The 19,676-nt window shown below is 38.9% G+C and overlaps 1 protein-coding gene across 7 annotated transcripts in view; it reads left to right on the forward strand.

The window, feature by feature from the left end:
- The window catches only part of ARID1B (AT-rich interaction domain 1B), a 439,440-nt gene that overhangs the window by 330,465 nt on the left and 89,299 nt on the right, over positions 1-19,676 (forward strand). For 6 of the 7 annotated variants that reach the window (XM_059401329.1, XM_059401325.1, XM_059401328.1 and 3 more), the window contains one exon: positions 15,426-15,515. The exons of the other annotated variant lie outside the window; for it this stretch is intronic. In XM_059401329.1, coding sequence (XP_059257312.1) covers positions 15,426-15,515 — 90 coding nt within the window. The remainder of the gene's footprint in view (positions 1-15,425; positions 15,516-19,676) is intronic. 7 annotated transcript variants of the gene reach the window in all.

A 19,676-nucleotide genomic window follows, 5' to 3' on the forward strand; every position in this document is an offset into this window, starting at 1 on the left:
GACATTTAACTGCTATGTGTGTGACCCAGGGCCAACCAGAGCTCTATTCAAAATGTGAATATGGCTTTTTCTTTCTTCAAATGACTTTGAACCCTTCAAAGGATCACGGTGAACTGACTGTTTTTCTGAAAATAAATAAATCAATTTAATAAAAAAAAAAAAAAAAAGGAAAGAAAGAAAGATGTCCTCCAGAACAGCTATAAAGTCAGGCTGTGGCAGGTAAAACTCAGACTTTGCTTTAAAGATTTGGGAAAGAGCTGATTTCTGTAACATGAAAAAGTATGAGGGTAACATCAGAATAAAACATCCCAGAATCTTAGTTTTGGGTGCAGCAGAATTGAATAACAGGGGAACAGGAAAGATGAAAGTTGGTCTTGGTCATGACATATTGGTAGTTAGTAGGAATAATTCTATGGTGTGGTTAATTTTTTAACTCCTTACTAAAGTTAGTGTCATCTCCAAAAGTTCTTGAAGAGGAGAAGAATAACTCAATTTACCATTGTTTAAAACAATGCAATATGTATTGATTGTGTTGCAGCATTCCAGGCAAAGAACTTGATCATAGTAGGGTTATTAGTAAAGTGACGGGAAGTACTTTTTTCTTCTCAAATTCTGCAGCAACCAGTTAGCACTTTAATTCACATGAATTCCAGATCCTACTTTTTCCTAACAACAAATATTTTTGAATTTATGAATAGGCCCCATGTCTTTGCTGGCAAACACCCCCTGATGCCCCCATGTACCTCCTATCTTTACGGAGGAAGATTGAACAGCAAAATTGTTTAGGCTTCTGTGGCTTAATGTATCATTTCATGTTACTTTTAAGAATCCAATTTGCTTGGATGACTAATGAAGGAATTTCATGTAGGACTTGGCCTTCTCCATAGTAAGGACCCAGTGGGTTTTTACTTCATTGTTTACATTACAGCGCAGTGATCTCCTACTTACATCAGAACTTGTAAGACCAACACAGCACCCCAGATGTTGTTTTCCTTTTATCCATTTTTCCCAAAGTAAGCTAATGAGGCAAAACTGGAAGGAGAGAATGGGTTCCTAGCAAAACTGACATTAAGTAAGATCTGTCATTCAAACGCCAGTGTTGCTCTGTTGGTTAATTATATCACTATCACATCTCAGAGAACTAAAACCTTCCTAGCTTTGTTGTTGTTGATGATGATGATGACGATGATGGTGATGATGATTGTCTGCAGGAGTGCGAAAGGAAGAAATCTACCTTTTCTCTGGCCACTACAACTTTTGAAAAATGGAATTTCTGGGTATTTCTTTGCCTGTTAGTACTGCGTGTTAAGATAGCACAGTATTATTTGAAAAGGGATGAATGATTTGTCTGCCAGAGGCTGTTGTAGTTCAGAGTTAGTGTTTTTGTTCTTATTGAATTCCTGTAGTCGTATGTTGTAGTCATTTAGAAAGGAATTAACCCAGGAAGTTTTAGCCTCAGTAGAGGATTAACGTGGAAACGCTATTCATCTCATGCTTATTCTCTGCTCCCCCAACACAGCAGTGATGGAGGATAACTGACATGATGGCATCGCATCAGTACTGATCTGTTTGTTTATTTTGGTCTGGCCAAAAAAGTTGAGAGAGTAAAACTGCAAAAATCATCACTTAGAGCTAACAGTTTACCTGCTAAATGCAATTACCATTTAAATCTCAGAACTGTGCTCGCATTAAGTACCAAGGAAGCCGGCTTATCCTACACTAGATCTGATTTTAAAACAACATAAACCAAATTCTGTTCCTGACATATATTTATATAGTCCTCTTTGTTCAATATGGGGGAATGTGTCAGGTTTATATGTCATTGCTATTGTTAATAAATAACATTTGGTGTTTGTTGACTTTTTGAGCAAGTGGCCCTGAAATGTTTCTTTTTTACTGATAACTGTCACTTAAAACAGGAGTTAGCAAACTACCACCTTTGGGCCAAATCCATCTCACCACCTGTCTTTGTAAATAAAGTTTTCTTTATGCTCTTTTGTTTATGTATTATCTGTGGTGCTTTTGCACTGCAACAGCTGAGTTGAATAGTTGCAACAGAGAACATATGGCCTGCAAAGCCTGAAATATTTACTATCTGGCAGTTTAAAGAATTAGTTTGCCTATCCCTGATCTACAGTAATAAAACTATGTGATTACTGATAACTAAAGGTTTAATTAACTATTAGTCTAGGCTTGGGGTAATCTATCTCACCTTTATCTATTCAGCAAATATTTATTGAATGCTTATAATATGTCTGGTTCAGCAGACATAGTGGGGAGCAAAACAGACAATCCTGTCAATACTTGGAACTTGAATTTTAGTGAGATGAGACAAACAGTAAAGTAAAATAAGAATTTAAGTGAGCACTAGGAACTGTCACCCGTGAGAACTTAGCACTTGTTCGTACTGACTGTCCCACCATTGTATTCTGTGTCATGTCTCAGTCTATAGACTGTAAACTCTACGTTGCTGCATGTGTACTGATTTATAAGACGTACACGTATGGCCTCTTTTCTCCCAATTCTGTTACATCCCAGTCTTTTGTTTTACTTTGATCATTATCTTGATTTAGTTCTTAAAAGCTCTTTTTAATTAGAAAAATTTCCCTCAAAATCTATCCCAGGGTAATTATTCCAAGGAAAGTATTAGCAAACAAAAGATCAACAGTACATTAAGAAAATAATGCAACATAGGGACGCCTGGGTGGCTCAGTTGGCTAAGCAGCTGCCTTCGGCTCGGGTCATGATCCCAGCGTCCTGGGATCGAGTCCCACATCGAGCTCCTTGCTTGGCAGGGAGCCTGCTTCTCCCTCTGCCTCTGCCTGCCATTCTGTCTGTCTGTCTGTGCTCGCTCGCTCTCCCTCTTTCTCTCTGACAAATAAATAAAATCTTTAAAAAAAAAAAAAAAAAAAGAAAGAAAGAAAATAATGCAACATGACTAAGTGAAATTTATTCCAGGAATGCAAGGTTGGTTCATTGTTAACAACTGCATTAATCCTATATACCATGGAAATAAATCTGTTAAAAAAATCTCTTTTAATAAAATTCAATATCCAATCATGATAAGAACGCTCAGGGAGGGCGCCTGGGTCACTCAGTTGGTTAAGCGTCTGCCTTCCGCTCAGGTCTGGGATTGAGCCCCACATCAGTCTTCTGCTTAGCATGGAGTCTTCTCCCTCTGCCACTCACCTTGCCCATGCTCGCTTTCTCTCTCTTTTTCTCTCTCTCAAATAAATAAATAAAATATTTAAAAGAAAAAAATTGAAATAGAAATTGAGAGGTACTTTCTCAATGTGATAAAGTATGTATGCCTCAGTTTAAAAACCAGTATCTTTTTTTTTAACTCCTCTTCTTCTTCTTCTTTTTTAAGCCTGGAAAACCCCAGAGAAACAATGATAAATTAACTCAAACTGTAGAATTCAGTGTTGTAGCAGGATATAAAATTAACATACAAAAAGCAATAGCCTATAACATTATGTATCAATTATACTTAAGTTAAAAAAAAAATTGGCTGAGAAGATGGCAGTTTAGGATTCTAAGCACACCCTGCCCAGGGATACAACTAGATAACGCCCATATCAGCATAAATAACCCAGGAAACAACGCAAAGATTGGCAGAACAGACTCCACAACTGAAGGCAGGGAAGAGGCTACGTGGAAGAAGATACAGGAGTGAAGACAGAGTCTGGGATTATGGTCCTCCTCCACGAGGATGGAAACTAAGGTGTGGACAAGGGCAGAATACGGACTTGCGCACCAAGGAGTCCACAGACCCGGAGGATGAAGCTCCATAATGTTTGCCTTTGAAAAAGAGAGGGTGCTAAATTTTGTGAGTTCTGAAAACCAGCCAAACTTAAAGCCTGGAATTTTAAATCAGCTGGTTCAGCCCTGGGAGGGCCTTGAGGGCTTTAGGAAGTGGAGTCCCCTCCCATTTAAGGAGATAGCAGGACAAACAGCCCATGAAGATACAGCATAGAACCAGCAATTTAAAAAACACTGGGGACAGATGGGAGGCAGAGTGATTTGCTTATCTCAGAGTGCTTCCAGGAGAGACAGACAGCATAGGGAGACCTCTCCAGGAGCAAAGGAGCGGACAGGCATCATTTCTCTTCCCTGTCCCCCAGCATAAACAGTGGCTACCTGCAGTAACCAGCCCAATGCTGACACTTCTTATCTAATGAGCTTGTATCAAGCCCCACCCCTCTGCACTTCCATGGATTTGCCCTTCCCAGTTAGGCTCCCCTAAGTCCCCTAGCCTTGGGCCCCTCCCCACAGAAGACTGGTGCAAACTCTACCAATACCACATCTGCTGACTGCACATTTTACAGGACCTCAGTTCTAGTAGGGGCAGGTGTCATTTTGCAAGCAGATCACTGTCACCTTGCTGCCCATCATTTGCAGAGAGCCTCTGCAGACAACTGCATTAAAAGAAAAAGAGGCCAAGACTCAAAAGCAGAGCACCGGGAACACACGTAGGAGACACTCCCTGAAGTGCCAGACCCTGAAGAACAGGGGACACAGCACTGTAGGACACTGCGGGACCCCTCTGCAGAAGGCTCATATCGTTAAGAACAAGAAAAGTAGGTGACTTTCCTAACACATGGAAACAGATACAGAAAGTAAGATAAAATGGGGAGACAGAGAAACATCTTCCAAATGTAAGAAGAGGATCAAGCCACAGCAAGAGACCAAAGCAAAATGGATAGAAGTAATATGCGCCTGATAGAAAACTTAACTCCATCATCATAAAGATACTTACTGGACTGGAGAAGAGAGTGGAGGACATCAGTGAGACCAGTCGAAATTAAGAATACGATAAATGAAATTTAAAATACACTTGGTGAAATAAATAGGCCAGGTGAAGCACAGGATTGAATTAACGACCTAGAAGACAGAATAACGGAAAGTAACCACACTGACCAAAGGAGAGGAAAGAAAATTATGCAAAAAAAAAAAAAAAGAGAGAGAAAGAAAAGAATCCAAGTATATCAGTAAAGAAAGCCAATAAAACATGAAAAAGCAAGAGAAGAAAGGATCAGAGATAATCTGTAGAAACGACCACAAAACAAGTAACAAAATAGCAATAAATACATATCTAGCAATAATTACTTTGAATGTAAATGAATTAAATGCTCCGATCAAAAGACATAAGGTGACAGAGTGAATAAAAAATAAGACCCATCTGTACGCTGCCTACAAGAGACTCATTTCAGACCAAAAGATACCTGTACATTGAAAGTGAGGGGATAGAGACACATTTATTATGCAAATGGATTCCAAAAGCAAGCCAGGATAGCAGTACTTAAAACAGACAAAATAGAATTCAAAGCAAAGATAGAAACAAGAAACAAAAAAGGACACTGTATAATAATAAAGGGGACTATGCAACAAGAGGATATAAAATTGTAAACATTTATGTGCCCAAGTGGAGCACACAAATACATATAATAGTTAATAACAAATATAAAAGAAATAATAATAATGCAATACTAGTAAGGGAATTTAACACTTTAACACTCCACTTCCATTGATGGACAGATCATCCAACCAGAAAACCAAACCGTGGCTTTGAATGACACACTGGACCAGATGGATTTTTTTTTTTTTAAGATTTTATTTATTCATTTGACAGACAAGATCACAAGTAGGCAGAGAGAGAGGGGAAGCAGGCTCCCCGCTGAGCAGAGAGCGGGGCTCGATCCCAGGACTCTGGGATCATGACCTGAGCGCAAGGCAGAGGATTCAACGCAGCGAGCCACCCAGGTGTCCCTGGACCAGATGGATTTAAAGATGTATTCAGAACATTCCATTCTTACCCAGCAGAATACACATTCTTTTCAAGTGCACACAGAATGCTTTCCAGAATAGACTATATATTGGGCCACCAACGAAGTCTCAACAAATTAAAAAAATATATCAGTTTTGTACTGTGTATCTTTTCTGACCACAGCTCTATGAAACTAGAAAGCAACCATAATAAAAAATCTGGGAAGAGCACAAATACATTGAGATTAAATAACAGGCTACTAAACAACGGTCAACTAAGAAGCAAGAAAAGTCTCAGATAAACAACCTAACATTACACCTAAAGGAGCCGGGAATAAAAAGAATGAACAAAACCCAAACCCAGCAAAATGAAGGAAATAATAAGGATTAGAACAGAAATAAATGCTATGAAAACTAAAAAAGAGATCAGTGAAACCAGGAGCTGGTTCTTTGAGATGATCAACAAAATTGATCAACCTCTAACTGGACTGATTTTAAAAAGGGAGGGGGGAGAACCCAAATAAAATTACTAATGGAAAAGGAGAAATAACAGCTAATACCATCGAAATACAAACAATATTACAAAAATCCTATATGCCAAAAACTTGGACAGCTTAGAAGAAAAGGATAAATTCCTAGAAACATAAAACCTACCAAAACTAAAGCAGGAAGAAATAGAAATCACCAGCAATGATATTCAATCTGTACCCAAAAAACTCGCAATAAATAAAAGTCCAGGACCAGGTGGCTTCACAGGCAAATTCTACCAAACATTCTTCTTAATAGCTATTCTTAACCATTCTTCTTAATACCCATTCTTCTTAAACAATTCCAAAAATACAAGAGGAAGGAAAACTTCCAGATTTATCTATGAGCCCAGTATCACCCTGATAACAAAACTAGGTAAAGACACCACAACAAAAGAGAACTACAGGCCAGTATCACTCATGAGTGTAGATGGGAGAAATTCTCAACAAAATATTTGCCCACCTAACCCAGCAATACATTTAAAAAATCATTTACTGCAACAAAGTGGGATTTATTCCCAGGATGCAAGTGTGGTCCAGGTCCAGTACTCACAATACAGTCAGTGTAATATGTCACAATAAGAGAAAGAATAAGAGCCATATGATCATTTCAGTAGACAGAGAAAAGGCATGTAACAAGGTGCAACACCCATTTATGATAAAAGTTTCCATAGAGTTGTTTTAGAGGAAACATACCTCAACATAATAAAGTCCTTCTTTGAAATTTGAAAAACTCACAACCAACATCATACTCAATTGGGAAAAACAGAGCTTTTTCCTTGAGGATCAGGAACAAGACAGGAATGTCCAGTCTCACCACTGTTATTCAGCATAATACTGGAAGCCCTAGCCACAGCAATTAGACAACATACAAAAATACAAGGCATCAAAGTTAGTAAGAAAGAAGTATAACTTTGCTATTTACAGATGACATGATACTACATATAGAAAACCCTGGAGACTTTCCACAAAACTATTAGAACTGATAAATTAGCTTAGTGAAGTCACAGGATACAAAATCAATGTACAGAAATCTGTTATCCTTTACATTAATAATGAAGGACCAGAAAGTGATAGTAAGAAAACCCCATTTACAATTGCACCAAAAGCAATAAAATATATAGGAAGAAACTTAACCAAAGTAGTGAAATATGTGTACTCTGAAAACTGTGAAACACTGATGTACGAAACTCAAGACAACACAAAGAAATGGAAAGACATTCCATGCACATGGGTTGGAAGAACAAATGTTGTTAATATATCTGTACTACCCAAAGCAATCTACAGATTTAATGCAGCCCTATCAAAATACCAACAACAGTTTTTACAGAACTAGAACAAACGGTTCTAAAATTGGTATGGAACCATGAATAACCTTGAATAGCCAAAGCAGTCTTGAAAAAGAAAAACATAACTGGAGGTAATCACAATTCTGAATTTCAAATTATATTACAAGGCAGTAGTAGTTAAGACAGTATGGTATTTGGCATGAAAATAGATACATAAATTAATGAAACAATAGAAAACCCAGAAATAAACCCACAATTATATGATCTATTAATCTTTGACAAAGGAGAAATGAATATACAATGAGGAGAAACATATTTTCAACAAGTGGTGTTAGGAAAACTGGACAGCCACATGTGAAAGAATGAAACTGGATTACTTTCTTACACCAGCCACAAAAATAAACTTGAGATGGATTAAAGACTTAAATGTGAGACCCAAAACCATAAAAATCCTTGAAGAAAACACAGGCAGTAATCTCTCCAACACAGGCCGTTAGCAACATTATTCTAAGTATTTCTCCTCCAGCAAGGGAAGTAAAAGCAAAAGTAAATTATTGGATTACATCAGAATAAAAACTTTGTGTGCAGCAAAGGAAACAACAAAACTAAAAGGCAACCTACTAAATGGAGAAGATATTTGTAAATGACATACCTGATAAAGGGTTAGTATTCAAAATATACAAAGAATTAATACAACTCAATACCCCCAAAATAAATAGTACAATTAAAAATGGGCAGAATACGTGAACAGACATTTCTCCAAAGAAGACCTCCAGATGGCCAACAGATGCATGAAAAGATGCTTGACATCACTAATCAGGGAAATGCAAATCAAACTATAGTGAGATATCATCTCATACCTGTCAGAATGGCTAAAATCAACAACGCAGGAAATAACAGTTATTGGTGAGGATGTGGAGAAACAAGACCCCTCGTGTACTGTTGGTGGGAATGTAAACTGGTGCAGTCACTGTAAAAATCAGTATGGAGATTCCTCAAAAAAAAAAAAAAAAGTAAAAATAGAACTACCTGCAATCAAAGAATCACACTACTGGATATTTACACCCAAAATACAAAAACACGAATTCAAAGGAATACATGCACCCCTATGTTCATAGCAGCATTATTTACAATAACCAAGCTATGAAAGCAGCCCAAGATTTGGTACATATATGTACAATGGAATAGTATGCAGCCATAAAAAGGAGGAAATCTTGCCATTTGCAGCAAAATGGACAGAGCTGGAGAGTATAATGCTAAGTGAAGTAAGTCAGAGAAAGACAAAACCATGTGATTTCAGTCATGTGGACTTTAAGAAACAAATGAGCAAAGGGGAGGGGGGTTCTCTCTTTTTTCTAAGAGAGAACTAAGAAATGGATTCCAAATAGAGAACTAAGAACCAAGAAACATATTCTTAACTACAGAGAATAAACTGATGATTCCTGCAGCGTGGGTTGGTAGGGGTATGGGCAAAACCGGAATGGGGATTAAAGAGTACTCTTATCATGATGAAAAAATAAAATGAAAAATAAAAGCAATGACCTTCCTCTACACAAGCAATAAACAGTTAAAAGACATACAGTTAGAGAAAATCCTGTCTGTAATTAGTAGCAACAAAGATTAAATGCTCAGGAATAAATTTAACACAAAATACACAAAGCTTTTATGTACTTGGAAGTACATAAAAACTTTTATGCACTTGGAAGAAAGTAAAAAAGACATGAACAATGAAAGATGTTCTCCTCTTCTTGAATAGGATGAACTCAATAGTCATTCATTCTCCTGGAATTACTGTATCATTGTAATCCCAGTAAAAACATCAACAAGATGTTTTATATAGACAAATTGATAACTAAAGTTCATATAGAAAAAATAATGGTAGGAAACACTGAAAAAGAAAAGGTAGGTTGAGGGGTTAAGGAGCTAGCCTTACTAGACATTAAAATGTGCTATAAGAGTAGATCTTAAAAGCTCTGATCAGAAAAGATAAAATTTGATCTGTATTTCCTCATACACAAAAATAAAATCCCAGCAGATTAAGATGAGACCATGCGTGTACTTGAAGAAAACTGGGGTGAATTCCTCTTTAACCTTGGTATAGAGAGGAGCTTTCTATAGGACACAGAATCTAGAGACAATAAAAATAAAGATTGATAAATTTGGCCCTTTGTTTAAAAAAATTTCCACTACAAAAGGCATCATAAAATCCAAAGACAATTGACAAAGTAGGAGAAAACAGTCACAACGTGTACCATAAAGGTTATTATATCCCTGACATATTAAGAATTCTTAAAAATTACAAGACAAAAGTATTAAAAACCCAGACTGAAAAATGTGGGAAAGACATGAATAAGCAATGAACCAGAAGAGAGATATTTATATCTCTTAAAATGAGATGGTGATCAAACTCACTCAGAATCAGGAGGGCAAATTCAAAAATCTCAGATACTGTTTCTCACATGTAAGACTGAAAGACATGGTTTAAATGACCACATACTTTGTTAGGTTACAGAGAGACCTTTCAGACATTGCTGGTAAGAATTTAAATTGGTTCACAACTTTGCAGAGGGAAATTGATCTATTTTTTGGCCCCAGCAATCCCATTTCAAGCAATTTACCCTAAAGGTAGATCTCAAGCAGTACAGAAATACACATGCAAGAGATTGGAAACAGCCAAAATGCCCATATTTGGCAAGTGGTTGCATAAAGTACGGAATATTCACATAAAGGAACACCATATACCTATTCCTCAAATGAAAAATATTATAAACTTATAGAAAGTACTTTTCAGGATATGTTGTTAAGAAGAAAAGCAAAGCCCAAAAGCTATGTAGGATGTTACCCTTCAAGTAGGGAGTAAAATAATGTAAGAGTATCCACAGATACCTTTCATTTATGAAAAAAATATATATAGCAGAGATAAACCAGAAACTTAAAAAGATCGTTTATTATAGACGGCAGCTGGGGGAGGAGTGGAAAGAAGAAGAAATGGAAACCGGGCAGCAGGATTAAGGGGGGACTGACTCTTTCACACATCTTTTTGTATCTCTTGGTGACTTCTGGAACCATGAAGTATTTCACATACCATCCGAATATCAAAACAATTAGGGCCAGTCAAGATGTGAGGGGAATGCAAAATGGCAGGAAGTCCTCTAATGAATGGCTGTTTTTTCACAGTGATGTAGATGCGTAATTCTGAAGTTACTTTGTGTATTGATTTAGATAATGAGATTGGGGTTTCTTACTATTGTAAAAAGAAGTCTTAATAAGGAAAGAGGGAAGACTGAAATATACCCTCCAATTCTGGTTTGGAATCAGAGGTATTTTCATAAGCCCACAGTGACACACATAGATACTGAAATGTAGATGCGCGTGTACGTATGGGTTAGTGTGCATACGTATATTTCCTACATCTGTTCACCGAGAGGGCCAAGAAGCAATAGCATCCCAGAAATAATGAGCACACCTAGTGCTCAGATCTTCAGCTGTGAACATGATCTTGCAGTAAAAAGATCAAGCAATCCTAGGAGAAATGCTTGATTACAGGGCTAGGTCAGAAAAAATGTAAAATGAGCCTGCGGTATCTTACGATTCCAAAAACTAAGGATTTGAAGGAACTTCTGATGGCCAATGCTGGAACAGTTCTAGGAACAAAATAATGTCAATGTTGGATTTTAACCCATGGAATAAAATAAATATCAACGAGTGTATTCATTTCTTGTTGTTTGAACAAATTACCGCACACTTAGCCACTTAAAACAACAGACATACACCTCCTCACAGTTTCCATGGCCAGGCATCCAGGCAGAGCCCAGTAGGTCCTCTGCTCAGGGCCTCAGAAGGCGGCAGAGTGTCAGATGGTCTGTGGTTGTAGAAGTGAGGCCTTTAAGGCCATGGGAAACACAGGTCTGCTGAGACCTCTTTGAAAGTCAGGTCTGCTCATCATCATTGCCCTTTTGATTGTCTCAAAACCAGCCAATCAAAGACTTTAATTACATCTGTAAAACACCTTTAATTTTGCCATGTTATGTAATTTTAGGAGTGCTATTTCGTTCCTTTTGTTATATTCTTTGGTTAAAGTCAAGTTATAAGTTCTGTCCTCAATCAAGACATGAGGATTACAGGACGTGATTTGCTGGAAGTAATCCTATAGTGTGTCTTCTACAATGAGTTTTTGTGGATAGAAATAAATAGTCTTATAAATACATAAACAAAGTGGGGGGAGGAGCTCATTCTTCCCTACAATAGACTTCTGTTAATACATGCAGAAGGAAAGAAGAAAATAAAGGATCGTCATTACGAACAGTTTTGTAATAAACGTAACAGGCGGGCTCCTCTAATGACGCTGAAATGAATGCAGGCAAGTTTGAAAGAGGATTTGCATAGTCTCAAATATCTTCCCTAAGATACTCACAACTGCGAAGGGCGCAATAGTAATTTTGTTTTGGAGGGATTTGGTAGATACCCAACTTTTACCAAGTAAACAACACCACAAATGAACCATGTCTGTGTCAGGAGCCGTACTGTCCCGAAAGCGTCAAGGTCCTAAAACATAAGGAAAGGCTGAGGGTCTTTTATAGGCTAGAGGAGACTACGGAGAAATAAACGCAATGTGAGATGATAGAATGGAAGGAAGAAAAACAATGGCGCAATTCAAGTAAGATCTTCAGTTAATAGTATGGTAGCATGTTAAGTGCTTAAGATAATTATATTATGGTTGTGTAAGACGTGAACACTAGGGGAGGTGAGCTAAGGGATTTATAGGAGTTCGTTATACTCATGTTGTAACTTCTGTAAGTGTAAAATTTAAATTTCTTTTAAAAAAATCATGCTGCAGACTTCTGAGAGTTTTAAGTTGGCAACAGCAGAAATTCAGGTGACTTACTGATGCTTCATTTTCATTCTGTTGCACCAGGATTTTGTACGATATCGTATATATGGTCATTGGAGAATAAATACATAGCCGTAAAGTGGTGGGATTTATTCTAACTCAGCATAGTTTTTTCCATTATGTTCGCATCATTATAGACAAGGGGAAAATGGCTTTCTTTAAAAACTCTGACTTAATGTTAAAGCCTTCCCATAAAGTTTGTTTGTTCACTATGCATGGCAATATTCTCTTTTAAAATACTTACCAAATTTTGTTTAAAAGGTTTTACTTATAAGAAACATATGTCCTATAAAAATCTATGATTTTGAGGGTATTTACTTAATTCATTTGGTTCAGAGGGCTCTGAATTATCTTCTTTATGTGGACCAGGGACACAAACTAATCCTGTATTATATTTCTCAGATTTATTTTCTGATTCATCACCGGCTGTGACTGTGCTTCTACCTGTGTCTTCAGAGGTGAAGCTCTTTCTTAGTAACTATGAAACTACTGGTGGAAAGATAGGGGGTAAAAGCACGTGGGGAACTTAAAGCAGTTTGCTCAAATCTGTCTTTACCACGAAAAGGCTCTTGTTTATTTCTTTAAAGGATGGATTTAGTAATAAATTTCTTGTTGCCGTAAAGAGATATCTATCTGTCTTAGAATTGCAGCAGACAGGCATAGTGCTGTTGGATGTGGCAGTGTTTTATGAATTCATGAGATGGGTTTCTTACAGCCTTTCTTTACTTTTACTTGATATATTGTACATGAGAGCAGTGCCTTGGGCGTGCATAGCGTAAGTGGTAGTGTCCTGTATTAACGCAGAATTACTGTTTGTTTTGTTGTCATGAGTCTATGAATTCGGTCTGTCATACAGAAACAATCACTATAATGTAAGCACTTACTGTCTTAGTGCAGCTGATTCCCCGGTGACATTTTAAAAAGTCAGGATTTGGCTGCAGAGTGCTTTTCATTTCTAAATGGGCTGCAGATTGGGAGCCTGAGGGCATTTCATAGGAAGCACTTGACTCTGAGTAGACACAGCAACTTTTGTGTGTCTATGGCCACATTGATGACCAGTGTTTATCCTTGAAATTGTTTTCATCCAGAATGGTTTTTTTTTTTTTACTTTCCGTTTAATTATTTGGTGCTCACACAAATTTATTGCAAATGTCTAGGAGTAAAATGAATGGCTGAAGAGAGACCGGATTGTTTGTCTAGGATTTTTAGACACTAGGCGTGGCTGTGAGTTCAGAGCTACTCCTGGTGGTCTCACAGCGCCACAGTCCTCAGCTGTCCATTTAGGTCTTGGTTCTCACTGTATCTGAGAATGAGAAGGGCGTTTGAACCTAGGAGCACTCAGAAATATATCCACAGGTCTTAGATACATTCTTTTCTGAAAGTGAGAAGTCTAAACTCCCAAAAACAATTTGGGATTTTTTTTAATAGTTCCATTTTGACAACAAGGTGTGTATTCTCTAAATGGGAAAATCATTTTCTGGCCTCTCTGGCTGCCAGAATCAGCCGTTATTAGAATCCATAATGAGTGACAGTCCTGAGAGACTCTGGGGACCGCGCTCTTCCTGGGCTGGAGTCAGGCCGCCTGGCCTTGCAGAGATGCCGATGGTTAGAAAGAGGAGAGGGTGGTTGTTCGGCGTAAAACCCCAGGCTCTGCAGCATGACCTTCACTGGGCGAACTGGTGGTGATCTTTAGTTCATTCATTTCCTTCTACTCAGTGGTGGTTCTCGTGGCAGTACACAGAACCGTAGAGAAGTGGGTGCTGTGATGTCAGCAGGTAGCTTGACCTAGCATGATCATCGGCTGTAGTACCAGGGGGTGATGTGGGGAGACCGGTACGTGCCTGCACGTATGCATGCCCGTGCGCATGTATGTACATGTCGCTATGTGTGTGCGTCTATTTTAGTCTTTCAGTTTATTTTAGCAAAGGAGAAGATGAGAAGATAAAACAGCAAGCTCTTCATGCTATGAGAGCTAGCACCTTGAGGACTGGGCTAAATTCAGCTGCCCTCTTCAATAAATATTTTTAGTCAAAATGTATTTAATCCTCTGAGCCAGAAAGTGAGTTATCACGTACCTCTGATGATTCTTAAATCTCAAAATCCTGTCTCCTGCCTTCACGTGATTCATTGCCTCCCTTTACTTAATAAAAATAACAAGTATCTTTATACTTATACTGAGCGTAATTCATATGCTCAGATTAAGGGCCATTAAATAACAAAGTTTTCTTAATATTTGTTATGCTAATGGAGGGATTAAAGGAGTAGAAGACATGATTCCTGTCTCAAGGAGCTTACATTACAGTTTGAAGAGACACACTGAGCACACATTAAATAAATGGAAATCAAACAGATGTTAATAGATGCTGTTGCTTTATTAGCAATAAAGGTGCAGAATAATACTTCCTCTTTAGTGCTAATATATATAAAATGTAGATTTTATAGTAGTATGTTATAGTTTTTTTTTCACCAAAGTCTATTGTGTTTGTATTAAATCTCTGATTAAAGGGTTTTTTTTCAGAAATTGGTTGATATTTCTACATCAAATAAATATTTACCAACAAAACATTTTTGGCCACTGTGCATGCCTGGCCACTTAGAAACCAGTTCAAACTCAGGAGGGGGGAATTTAGTTCATTAGTCTTGGATTTTATTAGCTGCATTAAAGTCTGTGTCAGATTTCTGCTGCTCGTTTATTTGTGAGCTTGGGAACTCCTTCAGCAAGAAATCAAACTTATCAGGAGGTCATTTGCTGAGTCTGATTTTCCATGTTTCTTCTTCGTTTTACCAGAAAGGGACGATGGAGCCTGTTTTGGGAGCCATGGCGCTTTCTCTACGGGGCCGAACTTCTGTAATCGTTCAATTTAAATAAATGTGACTGTGTCTTGGTTTTGCACAACTGCAGTATTAATGTAGAGGGTTCCCCATCCCCACTTCCCTTCCTGTGTTTTCCAGGCAGTCAGATGCCTCCTCAGCCACCCGGGAGCCAGTCAGAATCCAGCCCCCATCCTGCCTTGAGCCAGTCACCAATGTCACAGGAAAGAGGTTAGTCTTCAGTTCATGTCTCTATATCTTTGTGTTTTGAGTATATAAGGCTTACACGAATCTGGTCAGCCATGCATCTTCTTAGAGATAATGTTTCTTCGTCAGATGAACAAAAAAAGAACATACATAAAACAACCATGGAAGAGAAGGCTGCTTTCTTGCAGATCAGGTGAAGTTTTACCAAGCGCAGTTCAAGACCCAAGGAGCATGTGTGTCCACGTAGCACCGTGAAGCACAGTTTGTACATGAGTATCCTGACACTTGTTCTAGCTGGGCCAAAGGGACTGTTCCCGATGTGATTTGGATATCAGTCCTAGTGAAGTAAAATGTTAGAGTGCATGTATGTTTAACTGTTTTGACCAACTATTTATCCCAGGATGCTTAGACAGTAAAAATTTAAACACAGAGAGTAAGACCTTGTATTGTACGATTGTAGTAGCTTAGAACTAGAGCGAACCTGAGAGCTTGTCAAGTTCAGTCACCTCCACTTAAACTCAAAAAACTGAGGACCAGAGAGCTCCCAGAGGACCTCCTCACTGTTGGAGGCTCTCGAGGGCCAGAGCCGGAAGAAAGAACACGGGCTCTTCCTGAAGCTCTTGGCCACGTGGCCCCGCCGTAGGCAGACTCTGATCTTCAGCTCGGTTGTACACTTTGACCCTGCGTATGACTGCATTGGTTACGGCCTTTGGCCTTCATTTATTTCTCTCTGTCTCCTTTCTCTCCTTCTGTAGTAAAGCTGCTTTTGTTAGTGGTGATTTTTGTAGACCAGGCTTTCCACGCCTACTGCACCATGTGGGGCTGTGCCGGCCACTTCCCACTGCCTGTGAGTCAGGGCTCGCCCAGTCCGCCCATGGAGCGTGTCACTTGCGTTCTCCCTCACACCCACCCAAAAGACAGAAGTGGCTAGCTTGGGAGCTGCTATTTAAAGGTTGCCGACCCCCCACATTTATAATTATTCCTGTATGAGTTATACAGATGACGATTTGCTTCTAATTGGAATTAAAAGGTTTCAGTTATTTTACATGCTTAACTCAGCACCTCGTGCTTTAGAAAGTAATGTCAGTGAAAAGGTGGATTAGTCCTAGCTATACATCGTTGGTGTTGAAATGAATATTTAGTAGGAATAAAATGAAATTTTTATTTTCTACTACCGCTACATAGTTAGCTTTTTTAATTATAATTTAATGTATAGCTAACACATGAATTCCCTTATTGAGATACTGTAGTGTGACCTAATGATGGGATAGCTAATGGTTTTCAAACTTCAAGGTGTATGAGAATTACCTAGAGAACTGGTTAGAAGAGATTTCTGGGCCACACACCCCCAGATTTCTGACTCAGTAGGCTTGTGATGGGCCATTTAAAATTGCATTTTGGGCAAGTCCCAAGCTATTGCTGATGCTGCTGATCTGAGGACCATACTTTGAGAACCACTGCCTTATAATGATACTATAATATGTTCTAATAATTGTGTCATATGCATTTCTTTCTCTGAACTTTCCACTGTATCCTCCTGTGAATCAGTCTTATACCTCACATCTCTCTTCTGTATGTATTCCTCGGGTCTCTGGTCATCTGGAAGTTCACGGAGAGCATGCTAGCACCACGCAAGGGGGATTTCTCTCTAAACTCCTTTACTTGGCCTTGGGTTGCACCTCCGTTGTGCTGCCAGGTCAGGGAAGTGGAGAAAATAAAGGATGAGAGAAATTATCCTGCACTGAAAACCTGCTCAGGCCAGACCCAGAGCTAAGATGAAGATATTTGTCATTTCCCTTAACCCTCACCATAACCCCGTAGCACCATTCCCCACCGGGAGAGGCCGCTTCTTCGGCAAGCGTTCAAGGGTAAAAGGTTCCTTATTCAGAAGTCCTACCATTCTAACTTTTATTGCAAAGAACTAAAAGAGAGAAATGCCTTCTAGATCATCCAGCAACATGTCCCCCAGCCTCTTCCAACTGATAACGCCCTTAAGAACTTGAAAATGTAGAAAGCCAAATGTGAATCATGGTTCCACAATGAGAAAACATAGTCAAATTAAACAGGGGCACCTGGGTGGTGCTGTCAGCTAAGTGTCTGACGCTGGGTTTGGGCTCAGGTGGGGATCTAGGCCCTGTGTCAGACCCTGCGCTCAGTATGGAGTCTGCTTCAGACTCCCTTTTCCTCCCTTTGCTAAAATTTTAACTAAATACATTAGCAAGAAAATCCAGAGTTTTCTTCTGGTGTCACTATATAAAACAATTGGGTGGATGTGTTTTTTATTCCCTCTGATTATCTTCAGTGTATGTAGTGTGGTTTTGGTAATTGGTAATGGATACTTAACAATCTGGATAGTTATAATAACCATTTCCTTCAGATAGCAAATATAAATTTTATAACTTGCTAAATCTGAATTGGTTTTAATGAACACGTTCCCCAGGCTTTCTCTGAAAGGCTGCTAAAGACATTATGTGTGTCTCTTGTGTGCCTTCTCTTGGTTGGACGTCCCCTAAATGGGAAGACCTTGTATTTCCAAATAGGTGGTAAATGATGCTTTGCCATGGGGCGCCTGGGTGGCTCAGTCGGTTAAGCATCTGCCTTCGGCCCAGGTCATGATCCCCGGGTCCTGGGATGGAGCCCCATGTCTGGTTCCCTGCTCAGCAGGGAGTCTGCTTCTCCCTCTCCCTCTCTGCTTCCCCCCTCCCTCTCGGCTTCCTCCCACTCTTTCTCTTTCTCTCTCTCTCTTTCTCTTAAATAAATAAAATCTTTACCCCCCCCAAAAAAAAAAAAGATACTTTGCCATTCATGGTTAACTTTCCTCCAAAATTGGATAGCAATGATTTTTTTTTTAATGGCTTTATTATTTGTTAAAATCAAGGAAGAAATGTTAGTTCTTGATGATACTTGATCAGGTGTCTCAATGGCAAATAACACAGTCATTATAATGCTTTGATAAAATGTAACATTTTCCTTGTCTGTTTTGTCGTTGGGTATGTACCAAGAGTGTACAAAGTAGATTTGAGAAAACACTTGCTCGAAAATTCCCCAGTGTTGACTCCCATGTATTGAAAAGTAATTTAACTCCAGTTATACCTTTACAATTGATATAGCCCCCTACCCCTATTGAAGGAAGTGAGGAAATAAACAGAGAGGAAAGAAGTATATTAATGAGTTAGCATCATTTTTTAAAAACGTATTTTCTCTCAACTTGCTAGACAGGAACATAGCTCCCACACTGCTGAGTACTAAAATAACCAAGTCCATCAATTCCTTTTACGCTTACTTTGTTTTAAGAAGTAAGATAAAGATAAGAGAGTAAGATTCCAGTTACGCACACTTCTTTCATGTATCTACAGGGGATAGATTTTCTTTAATAGCAAAGAATCTAGAAACACTTGCCTGGAGACAGATGCAGCCTGCTTCTTTTTGGCAGTGTGATGTTCTGGGTGTTTCCCAGAGTCCTCAGGAAAGACAGCAGTGCTTATAACTCTCCCCGTAAGCCTGGCTCCCTCCAGGCTCGGGAAGCTGAGCTCATGCTCTGCCCATTGTTCCTTGCTACTTGGTCCTTGGATTCCTTTTGAGGAAGAAGATGTATTAATAAACTCTACTCTGTAGAGAATTTTGCAAACCTCAAACTGTCCTAGGATCTGAACCACACTGGGATCTGCAAGGCCCTGTCCTCTTCCCAGAGCTGTTTGCCGAGTCGGGTGTGGAGTCAGCGTGCTGCCCAGATCCAGCAGCCCTGCAGTGCCCACCCATCTGGTGGTTCTGAGGTCAAGTTTGTCTAAGGTAATCAGCCACAGATCCATTTCCCCACACCGTATGTAAGCCAACATGACTGAATTTCTTCAGTTCTATATTTTCATGAAGAGTGTACATGCAAGGAAATATGGATATGGGCTGTAGTTCGCAGGTACAAAAAGAAGGAAAACATTTTAGGTATTTACTGGTCTCTTTACTGTCCTGTGGTGCTGTCTCCGCACGCTAGTCTGCTCCCCATACAGCACCCAGCTCAGCGCGCTTCTGTTTGCCTTGACATGGTGTTAGAACCTCCTGGTAACTCAGTAAAGAAACGGACTTCAAGTTCTTTGGTCTTACCTGCTTCATTATTGATAAAGTTTAAAAGAAGAAAGGTCAAGACTTCAGTCTTCTGTAACACATTCACCATTGGGTTTTATCTTAAAT

The sequence above is a fragment of the Mustela nigripes genome, chromosome 5 (genome assembly GCF_022355385.1).
Source record: "Mustela nigripes isolate SB6536 chromosome 5, MUSNIG.SB6536, whole genome shotgun sequence".
Taxonomy (NCBI): Eukaryota; Metazoa; Chordata; class Mammalia; order Carnivora; family Mustelidae; genus Mustela; species Mustela nigripes.